The sequence below is a fragment of the Pan troglodytes genome, chromosome 7, assembly GCF_028858775.2.
Source record: "Pan troglodytes isolate AG18354 chromosome 7, NHGRI_mPanTro3-v2.0_pri, whole genome shotgun sequence".
NCBI lineage: Eukaryota > Metazoa > Chordata > Mammalia > Primates > Hominidae > Pan > Pan troglodytes.
Window position 1 is genome coordinate 107245880 of NC_072405.2, and position 14102 is coordinate 107259981.

Genomic DNA, 14102 nt, shown 5'->3' on the forward strand with positions numbered 1-14102 from the left:
TAAAAAAATAAAAAATATAATAAGCAGAAGCAGAGGATGAGAGTGGAAAACTGGGCTAGGCCAGAAGTGGCCTTTATGCACTTGGAGTCATAATGTTTCTGCTTCACCAATGATTAATAGTGATTTTCCTGGCTAATAGAATCTTAATCATTATAATGAGGTAGGACTGTTGCCTTTGAATTATGGAAATTATAGCTGTTAAGACCTGGTCCACAAACACAGGTTATACATATTATCACATCTCTTTAATCTTCTTTACAGTTAATCACCCAAGTCTCCACGGGGCTTATTAGCAGGAAGTCTATTATCTCCTCTTGAGATCCCTCCCACTGCCCCTGAATTGTCCATGAATCCTGACTTTACTCAGGCCAAATGGGTCAGTCCTCCTGCAGAAGCCCATAGCTGGATCTGTCTGTGACTGCTGCCCTCTCTGGTGTCTGCTGTATGGCACCATTTGCACATCCGTGTCACAGGGTACCCATTTTGGGTGACAAGGTTACAACTCTCTTTGTTTACATTTCCATCCTCAGCCATTGTTCCCTAAATCATAACCACTGTGCCAAGCTGGCTGGTCTGGAGGCGCTTCTGGAGTTGGCCTCATGCTAGTCTGAAATTAGTCCTTCTCCTAGAATCTGAGGCCATTTTGTTGAGCCCAGATCAACAGCCCAGATTCTGCCCTTCTTTAGGATCACTTTATTTCCATGGCTTCCAGGACCTTCCCTGCTCCAGGACCTTAGTCAGTGTCATCCTGACCCAATAGATCTCTCATCCCCGGCCTCCAGTTCGAGGAAACGGGGATGAAGACACTAGGGCTTCCCTCCAGAAGGCCCTGGGCTCCTTTTTCCACACAGATTCTCCTCCTGCCAAGTGTGCAGATTGTTTCTCGGGGTGACTCAAAAGGTACCAGTTTGCAAGATGGAGTTTAAAAAACAGTTTGTTGCCCTGCCCTAATGCTCCCCCAAAATGCCTAATTGCTTTATATTTACATAAGTAAGAAAGACACCAAGGGATTCTTCCAAAAACAAAGATCTTCTTCAAAGTGATCTTCTGTTCTGCCTTTAAAGAGAAGTAGTTGCAGTTTACTTCACTAAAATAATTAATTTTTGTCTAACCATGCCCCTATTTTATCAGTGATAATGTGCTCATAAATTATATGACAGATTATGTAATTTGCCCAAAGCAGAAAGAGGTCTCAGACCGCAAACCCATGCATTTAACCACTCTGCTTTACTACCTCTTGTCATTCAATTCACACGCTACCATGTCATTATTTACTTTTATGTCTCGGATACTGTACTCTTATTAGTTAAGTTTATTGCAGGAATATAAATCTCTTTAAGTGTAGGCACTCTCTTCTGGGCTGTTGCTGAAATAGAGTGGGACAACAGGTGTATTTGTGAACTAGTAGAAAATGAGTATATTTACTGCAGAAGGAAGTTGTGTTTTCTCTGCAAAGTTAGATCACAGAAGGGAGAATGATACTTATCTATAGTTCTGGAGGGTTGAAACCGAATAGTAAATGGGTGTTAGGATCAATACGTATTGTTAAGAAACAGTGTTCTATAAATTTCATGATTTAGGAAAGCTGTCTACAAAGCTGGATTAATCTTTTTCTGCTGACAGCCAAGTTTACTTTGCTCTGCCCCTCTCTTTGTGCAAGTGTAAGACAGTCAACTGACCTTTCAGATTATCAGCTTAACGATAGTTCTGTCTCAGAATTCTTTAAATTTAAGAATAATGAAAAAAAAGTCCAAAGAGATCTTTTTCATCATTTCTCTTCTCCCTATTATTATTACTCTCCTCAATGAAATGAAAATGAAATGCCTGTGTATCCTATTTCATAAACCAAAACCAAGTTCTGACACATTATTGGAAGTTTATGTTGCTTTAGAGGAAAACCATGTTGGCTATAAACTGTTGCATTATCTGGAAATCATACTGTAGATTCCAGGAGGTCAAGGCATCTCTGGCAACTTCTATATATTTATAGGAGAACCGATTGCCTCTCCTCTAACAAAACCTCAATGAGACCTGACTCCTAGCCAGCTAAGACTCGGCATGGTCCTCCCTGCGTCTTCCAATTCTAGGACTTTCCCTCATGTGCTTGCCTTGGACTGGAGCTGCATGCTACCAAGCCAGCGCCAGACTGGGGACCAGGCTTACAGCAGAGCTTCCACTTACCCCAAATCTGCCACAGAATTAATTCCCTACATTTGACCTCATATTACTTTGTTTTGTTACTATCATTGTTACTGCTTTATTATTGTTGTTGTCGTTGCTTTCCTGTATATATTTAAGACTTGTGGCTTTTAAAACTAGTTTGGATTTAAGATACACAATAAGTTCTATCATTTGAAAATGATAAATATAGATGTCCTTATATCAATTGTCTTCAGATTTCGGATATATTTAGCCTTTTGACTTTATCCAAAAACTAAACATTCTGATTGGCCCTCATTTTAAAAGGGAAGAACCTGTTTCTATTTATTTAGATTTGTATATGCTCTATATTGGGATGAGGGAGCTTTTTGTACTGAAAGAAGTTATGTATTTTCCTACAGGTTAGATAAAATCTGTGTTTTCCCTTGGCTGGGTTTATGCATGCTGTATAAACAAAGGTGTTCTGGGGCTCCTAAGGAAGCGGTCTGAGGACCATGTGTCTCACCTAGTTCTCCCACATGCTCTCCCTGGTGACTGTTGGCACTAACCAGAAAGGTCTAGAGTGATGGAGAGAGAAGCTAATAAACAATTCTTGAAAACCTACTATGTGCCAGGGACTATGCTTGATATACATTTGCTTTGTTTTATTTAACTTTCATAACAATCCCAGCAGGCAATTACCATTTTCCTTATTATATAGATGAAGAGATTAGGTATTATAATTAATCTAATCTCACAGAGCCAGAAGTGGCAGAGCCAGGAGTAAAACACAGCTCATTCAGACTCCACAGCCAATGCCTTTCTGTACCCTACACCGTCCATCATGGATTTAGGTAGCCTGGGGACCTGAACTCCCCACTAGGTTTAAGGTCTAATTCTTGAATGAAACCTCACGCATTTCTCTTAGGTTCAGGGACAATCAGATTGTCAGAGTAGAAAGAGACTTTGGATTCAACATTTGCTAACCCACTGGCTTCCTAACTTCTTCCTAAGGCCTTCACTCTGTGAAGTAGGTGCTAGGGTTCCCTGCTAATGAGTGCTAAGCTTCTCAAGGGCTTGAGCAGGCTTGTTAGTCTTTTTAGGGCCAGCTGTGCACCAACTATGCTGTTGTTGTGTTGAGGCCTTAGCATTCCTCACTTCAAATCAATTACTTCTTTATTACCTTAATACATCACTGGCCATGTGGCTGATTTGGAATGTAAAGGAGACTAACCCTGTAGGATAATAACTTTCACTTGGCACACAAAATCTATATGGATATTCAGAGCATTTGCTTTTAAAAAATGAATATTCTGTAGCCTGTGCTGCCTGTTTATTCTTATTTAGAGAATTGTGTCATTTTAATAATTTGGTAATATTTTACTGGTAGGTGCAGAGATATGTAAAAAAAGTGTATTTTTTTCTTTTCTTGTGGATTTAAAAAATGTTTTGAATTTTTATTTGCAGCCTATAAACAATAATAGTACTTTATCCTTTCTTATTTTTGCCTATATTACAAGCAAGTAATTTCATTTAAATTGACTTTAAGCACATTCCTTTGAAAGAAACCAAAGATTGTTATCTTTGGCAATCCTGATTAGATTTCTTCCTCAGACAACAGTTTATTAAGTTTGTGCTATGAATGCAGGCAGGTGGTTTGACTCAGTGGAGCAAGCCGTGGGCACTCTAGAATTCTTGTTCTCCAAGTACTCAAAAGCCTTTGGAAGAATTTCCTCTCTGAGCATTTGGATGTTCCTTCTACTCTGTGAGGTGAAAGTGTGTTATGTGGTTTTATTTTTCACTTATTGAATGCCAATTACATGCCAGCCCCAGGGTTGTCTTACATGTGTTATCACATCTCATTTAATTTGAAAAAGGATTATGGCATAGGCACATAATATTATCTTCATCTTTCAGATAAAGAGGCATAAGTTCAGGTAAATACATTTCCCAGTAGTTACACAGCTAGTGCCTAATGATAGCAGGATTCACCAGATCTGTCTGCCTTTTTCAAATATAACACCTTGCCTGGGAATGAGCTAGCAGAAGACTTTTAGAAGATGAGACTGGAGAAGTGGCTTCAAATTTCATTCTAATCAAGACACTAAGCTTTGCATTTATTTATTCCTTCATTACCATTTATTGGGCACCTAATGTGTGTCAAACAATCTAGGAATTGGCGACATTACAATGAATAAAAAGCATAGATCCCTGTCTTCCAGAAGTTTACTTCTGGTTATTGGAGGTTTTGAGCTGAGAAATGACATCATCTGGCTTAGCTTTTACAAAGACCCTCCTGGCCACAGTGTGAAGCATCAGCTGAAGAGAGGTGAGGGCTTCAGCAGCAAGCCCAGTTAGGAGGCCACTGCAGCAATCCAGACAACTGTGGGGCTTGGACCACAGTAGTGGCCAAGATGAGAATTAGGATTCTATATGGACTTAGATGGAAACACCAATGGGATTGCTGAGGAACTGAATGTAGAAATTGCTTGTCCATGTTTTAACTGCAACTATGGTCAGCCTGCATCCTAAACCTATGCTTTTTAAGTTATGTTAACATGCTGAAGTATAAAGTGACTTCACAGCTATATTCAATTTCATGAAAAACTGTAGCTCCTCCTTTTCAGCTCCTTAGGCTTAGGAAAGGAGAGTGCCTCTTGGAGCCTGGAAGAGGCAGGAGAGAGCTCTGTGTCCCAGAAGCATTTGTCATCCAAGCTGGCTCCTTCAAAAGCCCCACACCTGGGTGGCAGCACATATGTGGTTATACTTGAGATATGTGGTGTGTCCATCTCAGAGGCACTCAAAGTCCATTTTAACCCTTCCCTATGGCTCCCCATGAGGAGGTGGGAAAACGAATCCTCTTAATAAGATTTAAGCACAGCTTCACATTTTTCTGCCTTTGTTATTTCTCAGAAATGCCATTATCAGTCTGAATCAGAACAGACATAATTCTTGGTCACAAAGTAGCACTTTTAGCATACTCTCACCATTTTTTTAACTTCAGAAACAGCTTCCTTGTAGGTAACTTTCACTGAGCTGACATTGTCAGCCAAAAATGGTTCTGGAGCCACTTCATCTGCCATAAAATTTAATAAGTCCAGGATACAAATTTGTGTATCACAAGTCAATAAAATTGCCACCAAGCTGTTTGTGTAGTAATAAGGTCAATAAATATCAGCCTCATTCAATTAATTTTCATTGACCTTAGGGAAATGACCTTCTATTTCCAAGTAGGAGAAGAAATTGGCCGTGGAGAAGCATAACTGTTGCATCTGCTTTTCAGTTATTACATTACTGAAGCTAGCATGGGCATCTAGCTATGCTTGTATATTCAGACTAAAAAGTAATCTACACGGCTTATCCTGAAGTAGACCCAAATGATTTAATTTCAATTAAGATCATTGAAAGACCCCACAATCTGCTTGGGGTCATCCTAACTGCATCTTCCAGATATGATCTAATATCTCACTGATCTTGGCCATCCATTGGGTTCTGCTGGGCAGGATATCAAGTTAAGGATGTGATGAAAGGCTCTCACTTTCTGGCCTGCAAACTGCATTTGTCACAACCCCTTTCTCCATTAACCTGGCCTGGAGATCAGCCCTGAAGTTGCTCCTTTGCTGTGCTGGCCATACCCTGAAGGAGACAACCACACCAGTGAGAGTTGAGTGCCTCTGATTTCCTCCTTCCTCCACAAGGCAGATGAGGGACCCTGCCATTTTTTTTATAAAATTCAAAATCAACTAAAGTATCACTTTTTTATTTTATTATTTTCCCAGGGCTGCGTCCAAAGAGGACTCTGCGGCTGGTGCTCTGGACTGCAGAAGAACAAGGTGGAGTTGGTGCCTTCCAGTATTATCAGTTACACAAGGTAAAAACCCAGCCCTGGATTGCTAAGCATTTGTACATGTAATATACAAAAATCCCTCTCATTGTCCATTTAAGACTTCAATAATAGTTTCTGGTCAACTGGCCCTAGGAAACACCCTTGTATGAGCCTTCTCCCTCCAGCCCTGTGAATGAGAATGCACTGGTAAACCAATGATGCTGTGGTGGAGAGCTGAGGGCTTTTCTTCTTCTACACCACAGTCTGAGGCCAAAGAAAAATTCCAATTGCCATGCTGCCATTTTTTTCAAGTCTCCCTAGTTCTGCTGTATTCATGTATGTCAGAGAAATAGTTATAGGCAAACACTCCCTCTCCCCACCGAGCCTATCCCCATACCTCAATGCCCGCCATATTCCCAGAAGCCTTGGCATTTGAGAGCCAGGTTCCGAGTCATTGAGTCTGCCAAGAGCATTGCCATGATGGTGGTGGAAATGGCAGCAGCCACAGGCCTCTGTCCCGGGAATGTGGAGGACAGCTTGGTTTGACACCAGCTGTCATTACACCAGTGTGAAGCTTGAAGCAGGAAGGTTATTGTGGATGGTCATGATTAGAAATACAAGACCACATGGAAGAGAGGGGATAGGGAGATTAATATCAAGAGAAAATTTTGAGACAGCAAAATATACAAGCTGAGAAATACTCTAGATCAAGTCAAATGTTAGTTCAAAGAGGAACTCCAAAATCAACGCGCATATGCTGGCAAGCAGTGATGGTTGCCCAGAGAGGAGCATTTGGTCTGTTGCTGCTGTTGGATGGTTTCCCCTGAATGTCCAGATGAGAAGAAGCAGATCTTGCAAGCTTAAATTATCCAAATCAGAGAAGGGTTTCTTTTGTGAATTGTGTGTATGTTATTTTTGACCTTTTTTTTTTTTTTCAAAGTCAGTCTCTATTACCCTATTTCAGTCAGTTAGAGTATAATGAGTTCAAAGTCATGAATTTGGTCACTGAATATAATTATTTACTGTACAAAGGACAACTTATGACCTATGCCCTACTCTTTCACCACTTTAGTTCTTTTGGCCTCAGGTGATCCTGGGGATAACATAATTCAAGACAAGTGTCCTTTGGTTGGTAGGTCAGTAACATCATTTTCTATGTGTTGTGGTAGACCACAGCATCATATAAGGGTTGTTCTAGATTCAGCAACATTCAATTAATATTTTCTGAACATGTACTATGTTCCATACACCATGTTATGCATTAATGTTAGCATGAAAAAGATCTACCCTGACCTTACAAAGTCTACATTCTAAAGGACACTGACGATTAACTTGAATTATAAGGTGTTAAGTCTTTGTGGGAAAGAAATTACATCTAAGCTGAGACCTGAAGACTGAGTGGAAGTAAGCTAAGGAAAATGGAGAGGGAGGGAGGAGGTGGGTACTGCACCTTGGCAGAGGGACCTGTGTGTGCAAAGGCAGGAGATGAGACAGAGGAAAGCACACCAGAGAAATGGAAAGGAATTCAGAGTGGCTGCTGCATAGAATGCAAGATGCACAGTGGTAGGAGGGTGGAACAGAGAGGTAAACAAGAGCCTGAACAAGAAGAACATATGAATCATATTTAGACGTGCAGACTTTATCCTCGAGGCAAGAGAGTAACTTATTTTTAAGAAGTAGCTCTAAAATTCTATACATATTGGACTTTATTTAAAAAAAAGAATAGTTAAAAGAACTATTCTTTTTTTTTTTTTTTTTTTGAGATGGAGTCTCGCTTTGTTCCCCAGGCTGGAGTGGAGTGGTGCCATCTTGGCTCACTGCAACCTCCGCCTCCCGGGTTCAAGTGATTCTCCTGCCTCAGCCTCCCAAGTAGCTGGGACTCCAGGCGTGTGCCACCACGCCCAGCTAATTTTTTGTACTTTTAGTGGAGATGGGGTTTCACCATGTTAGCCAGGACGGTCTCGATCTCCTGACCTTGTGATCTGCCCGCCTCAGCCTCCCAAAGTGCTGGGATTACAGGTGTGAGCCACCGTGCCCTCTTTTATTCTCAGTAATACACTCTACTCCAGGAAAAATATTGGATTTAAATTGCAATTGATCTGGCTAAAAATTTTATCATTGCTGAAATTCCTAGAATGTGAAAAAAGAAGGTTTATTTTTCTGTAATGTGAGTTTCACTGTAGCTTATCAAAGCACATGGATGAAATCGGAAATGCCTAAAATTCTGAGGTTGGCAGAAATACACACACTCAAAGGACATGCAATCAAATAAACAGAACTAGTTTATCTTGACAGCATCCAGGCTGCCTCCATACAAATGTAGCTTCATGTTGGTGGCTAGTCTGCATTGCATTTTCAGAGATAGAAAGAAGAAATTCCAGAAAGGGAAAACATTGGCATTTTGTTTTACAGTAACTCTTTACCTCACCTTTAAAAAGACACTGTGCATGCTTTACATGATACAGCCAATTTCAAAGGACTTATTCTGGATTCTTATGATTAGCATATTGATATTGACATTACTAAGACTATAATCATTTCAAAAGTGGCTGAGTTTAACTTAAAAGTTAATATAATAAGCAAGTCACAAACCACAAGGGTAAATTAGATTGTCTTTAGACTTCTCTGTGGCATTACTGAATGCCAGCAGACAGTCCAACAATATCCAGTTCACTCCAGTCACAACAGAGAGATCATCTGTTCCAAATAAGGTTATGCTAACTGCTGAAACAAATAATAGGTCAAATTTCAGTGACCTAACATAACCCAGAAATATATTCCTTGCTCACTTAACATCCAATCTACAGTAGGGCTCTGCTTTATACAGGTATTCAGTGATCCAAGCTGACATACCCTTTAACAACATGGCTTTAATATGCCTTTGAGTATTGACATCCAGCTGGCAGGCAGGGGGATAGTAGGAGGTTTTTATGGGACAGTTCTAGAAGTGGCTGACATCATTTCTACTCACACTCCATTGGCAAGAACTAGTCATGTAGTCCAACTACGTGAGAGGCTAGGGCATACAGGCACTGGCTGAGCAGCCACTTCCCAACAACAGCTCTATACTGTAGGCTGGGAGCATTCTATAGCTATATTCTCTGTCTTTGGCAGAAAGCTGACCCACTCTAGGGTCTTCCTTTAACTTCGTTCTGGCTTTCTAAACACTTTAGCTGCACAAGAGGCCAACTGCCCTGAGGTCTTTACCTCCCATGGTGCTCAAAGTTGAGATCAGCTCTGTGAGCTGCCTAAAAGTACTCATCTTCACCACTACCAGGATGCCTTTGTCTAGCAACACGCAAAAAGAAAAGAAAAGGAGTCACAGTCTTTGACCAGAAGGACCTTACATTTTACTTCAAAAATAACTTTAAATGCACACATAAGAAAGTTAGTATAACGAACCATATATAATGAAGTTTTAAATAATGTACTAAAAGTATTTTATTTTTATGGATGATGCTATCATTGACAAAGTGCCAAATGGTGTAAAGGCTGAACAGAGTAAATGGAAAGGATTTAGAAAAGGGAGAAATCACTATGGCATGTCAGTCGTGAGGAAGGAGGCAACACCTAATCCTTGCAGAGCAAGTGGATTTCAGCCAGTGATCAAGAGGGGAGAGAAGGGACAGCTGCTCCCCTTTAGATGGATGATAATGGAGTCTCGAGGTCTGCCTTTGGCATTGGTGTGGGTGATACCAAATAAGAACAGAACTTTTATGGCGGGGGTGGGGAGATCTATTTTAGTGATTGTAGAAATAAAAGGTGTGAACTTTTTAAATGACTCTGCTAACATTTTTATGATACAGTTATGGTTACTAGTGATCTATGTCAGGAATCAGAAAATTATAGCTGATGGACCAAATCCAGCCTGCCACTTGTTTATGTACAGACTTCAAGCTAAGAAGTGTTTTCATATGTTTAGCTGATTATGCTACAGAGATTGTATGTGGCCCACAAAACTTAAAATATTAACTATCTGGGTCTTTACAGAAAAAGCTTACCTACTTCTGGTCTATAATGATAAAAGTCATAAAATATCATCACATTATTTGTATACAATGATCTCTTTCTCGTTTGTATGACCTAAAATATAATTTTGTAAATTTTGTTTGGAGTCTAATATTAGCCAATGTAAGTATATTGTAGGAAGATATTATTGTAATGATAAAAGCTTGCATGCACAATCTTTTTTTTTTGCATTCTTATCTGGCAGTCTTTAATAATAAAGTTGGCTAAACCTACATGGCACTAGCTAGGGAGAAAAACAATATGTAGATTATTATTTCTTCCTTTTGTTTTTCTGAATGTAACATTCTTTCTTCCCCCTCACAAAGTCTTTTCAACAGCGAAAGTTCTACAAAGGCTATTTTAATAATAAATCAGTTTGTGGAATAATGAATTATTAATATTCATTATCCTTTCCTTAGTAAATATATCTTTGTTTACACTGTACTCTAATTAATATATGCAGAAAATATAAAATAGTTATTTTAAATTGTGTGGTAAAATGTATTGCTGAACTAATTTTCAAAACTGTATTTGGATTAAAAGCTACCTTTACTTCATAATTATGCTTTCTTATGACATATCAGCTCAATTATTATAATAAGTGCTAGAATTTACTAAATTTACTAAACAATTTGTTAAATTATAAAGGATGTGAGGCTATTTGTAGCTTGTGTATACATTTTGAAATTCATATGCAACTTTATTATAATGTCTAAAACACTTCAAGGAAACAAACTTTGGCAAAAATGGTCTATAAGCATTTTAGTAGCAGTTACTAAGTAAATAACTCAAACAGGAAGTTGAATATTTCACTGTAGTACTATACACTAGAATAGAAATCATTCCTGAGATCCATTCAGCATGCCTCTAACAGTTCATAGCGGAAAGTCCCATAAAAGATTTCTCTTCTTAAGAAAATGCAAGTTCACATGTTCTTAAGAAAATGCAAGTTCACATGTTTCAATAAGTTGTTAAATTTTCTCTCCTTGTTTTAAAGTCCTTTTCACCATGTCTTTGATTGTCTTGGTATTAGCACATAAGCTTGAGAATTATTTATATGGACAGTATATTGTTTGTGCTTTATTTAGAAGCTTCTTTTAGAAGCAACTCATTTTTCTCGCTGTTTTATTGAAGTTTAATTAGCATTTGGTAAATGCACATATCTTAAGTACACAGCAAAATAAATTTGGAAAATGTATACCCCTATGTAATCATCCCCCAGATCAAGGTATATAGCATTCCTATTACCCTGGTAAGTTTCCTTATATCCCCTTCAAATCAACCTCCGACTCTACCAAAGACAACTACTATGCTCCTTTGTAACTCCAGATTGGTTATGTCTGTTCTTAAACTTCATATAAATGGAACCACACAGTACATAATCCTGAGTCTGACGTCTTTCACTAAACAGTATGGTTTTGTAGTTTATCCATGTTGTTGCATTAACAGTAGTTTGTCCCTTTCTATTTTTTTTTTTTTCGAGATGGAGTCGTGCTCTGTCCCCCAGGCTGGAATGCAGTGTGGCACGATCTCAGCTCACTGCAACCTCCGCCTCCCGGGTTCAAGCGATTCTTCTGCCTCAGCCTCCCAAGTAGCTGAGACTACAGGCGTGTGCCACCACACCCGGCTAATTTTTGTATTTTTAGTAGAGACGCGGTTTCACCATGTTGGTCAAGATGGTCTCGATCTCTTGACCTCGTGATCCACCTGCCTCGGCTTCCCAAAGTGCTGGGATTACAGGTGTGAGCCACCACGCCCAGTCATCCCTTTCTATTACTGGGTAGTTTTCTATTGTGTGAATATACCACAGTCTCTTTATTCCCCAGAACGAATGAAGCAAGAATATTCTGTTGATGGACATGTGAGTTGTTTCCAGTTTTAGCTATTATAAATGAAGTTACCATGAACATTTATGTACAAATCTCTGGGTGGGCCTATGCATTTATTTTCTTTTCTGGGAGTATAATTGCTGGGTCATATGATAGGTGATGTTTAACTTTACCAGAAACTGCTGAAGAGGTGGGAAGTTGTACCATTTTACATTTCCACCAACAACATGTGGGAGTCCTAGTTGCTCCCTATCTTTCCCAGTATGTGGTATCATTAGCCTTTTTATTTTTAGCCATTCTTATAGGTGTTATGTGTTTATATTTTTCAAAGTACAGTTCTGAAGAGTTACAAGAAAAGTCGTGACTCCTCTCCTAATGGCCACTATTCTTTTGCCCTCCCTGCTTCTTCTTGCCTTAAGACTTTTTGTTTGTTTGTTTGTTTTGTTTTCTTTTGTTTTTGAGACAGAGTCTCGCTCTGTCGCCCAGGCTGGAGTGCAGTGGTGCGATCTCGGCTCACTGCAACTTCCGCCTCCCGGGTTCACGTCATTCTCCTGCCTTAGCCTCCCTAGTAGCTGGGACTACAGGCGCCCGCCACCACACCCGGCTAATTTTTTGTATTTTTAGTAGAGACGGGGTTTCACCGTGTTAGCCAAGATGGTCTCTATCTCCTGACCTCATGATCCGCCCACCACGGCCTCCCAAAGTGCTGGGATTACAGGCGTGAGCCACCATGCCCGGCCGCCTTAAGACTATCTTCATTTCGGTGTTCTGCTTTATGATTTCAGGGAGACCAAAGGCCTTTTTACCCTGCATGAGGTTTGTGGGGCTGTTCATGGTTGGAGGGACCTTATTTCAATTTAGAGAAACATCTTGGCAAGAGGAGGACATAGAAATGCCGTCCTGCTCATAACCACGGCCGACTCCCAAGAACACATGGGGGCTGTTGAAATTCAACTGGAGCCCAAAGGGGAGGACGATTCCCTCAAAGGGCATGAGGAGGAAGATTTCTCTTTTATGCCCAGAAAAGAGGTTATTCTAGGGAGAGGGGAAAAGTCCAGAAAATGCCTTTATGTTATTCTTTATTGATAAATTATATTTTTTAAAAATATGAACTCTATTGGTTAAATTTAACTGGCATTCACTTAAAAGGAAACTTTACCACATAGAGAAGCATGTTATTGCACTCTAGTGAATAAGAGTTTCTTTATAGGAGTGGAATTTGACTTTGAAATTTGAAAATATAGATGAGTTTATTGAATTTTCAAATCAGTGAATAAAGTGAGGGTTGTCCAGGTACCATTTGCCTAATCTGCTTTTCATGGGAATAATGTTGCTGTCTTCTCTTCTCTTCTCTTCTCTTCTCTTCTCTTCTCTTGGAAGGAGAACAGGATGTCATTTCTCATGTCCTGAAATGGACAAAGGAGAAAAAACATACCTAGCTTCAACTGGATTTCTGGCATTTGTTAATCTTTTCCATTTTAAGGAAAAATATGATCTGGCATAATTATAATGAGTAAGGTAATCTGGCCTTGAGAAAGCCTCATTACACAAGGTAATCAAATAAAATAGATTGATATGTCTTATTGTGGCATGAAAAATATTTTAACCTTTTCCTGATTTATTGCACAAACTTCTGGCAATTGAATTACAGGGATAATGAACACTGTTGTGTTCTGGTAGTCATTAATAAGGGCAATATTTTAAATAGGCTTTATTAAATGAGGGATGGGATGTATGGTCATTCCAAATACACGAATTTATCTGAACTCTAGCCAACTCTAAAACTGAAAAAGCAAAATTGAATATTTTGTCAGAATTTCCTGTTTTGTCATACTGAGGAACAAAAATTCCTCTTTATGTATAGAAATACACAAAAGTGTTAGCTTCTTTTAGCAGTGAAGTTCTTGCCAGCTTCCCAACCTGCATTAGGTTTCATGTTTCACTCTAAAATAAAAGAATATGTTAGAAATGCTTTTGAGACTTCTTCGTGCTATCTGGGCAAATGTGTTTCTTTGGCATTTTTATTTTACTAACTCTATTTCCTCTATATGATGCTAATTTAGATAGAGTGACACTGCTAGAGAAAGGGTATTGTACTCATGTTGAGCTCTGGTTATACAAATAATAGAGCTGATGTACTCATTCAGCATAATTGTGTCCGGACTATGTCTCCAGCACAGCCTTTCTTATATCTTTAATGTTCCGTGCAGTATAGACGTACTAATCAGAGGTTATTGTCTCAATCATTACTGCTGGGCCTTTATGCATCCTGTGTTTTTCTTTCAGTTCCTAGATATTGC

At 39.3% G+C, this 14102-nt stretch overlaps 1 protein-coding gene across 5 annotated transcripts in view; it reads left to right on the plus strand.

Annotated features, from left to right (window-relative positions):
* CPQ (carboxypeptidase Q) overlaps positions 1-14102 on the plus strand; it is a 619593-nt gene that overhangs the window by 383226 nt on the left and 222265 nt on the right. For all 5 annotated transcript variants that reach the window (XR_008536792.2, XM_063816441.1, XM_054656909.2 and 2 more), the window contains one exon: positions 5919-6010. Coding sequence is in view for 4 of the 5 variants with exons in the window: in XM_063816441.1 (XP_063672511.1) it covers positions 5919-6010 (92 nt within the window). In the remaining variant the exon portion in view is untranslated. The remainder of the gene's footprint in view (positions 1-5918; positions 6011-14102) is intronic.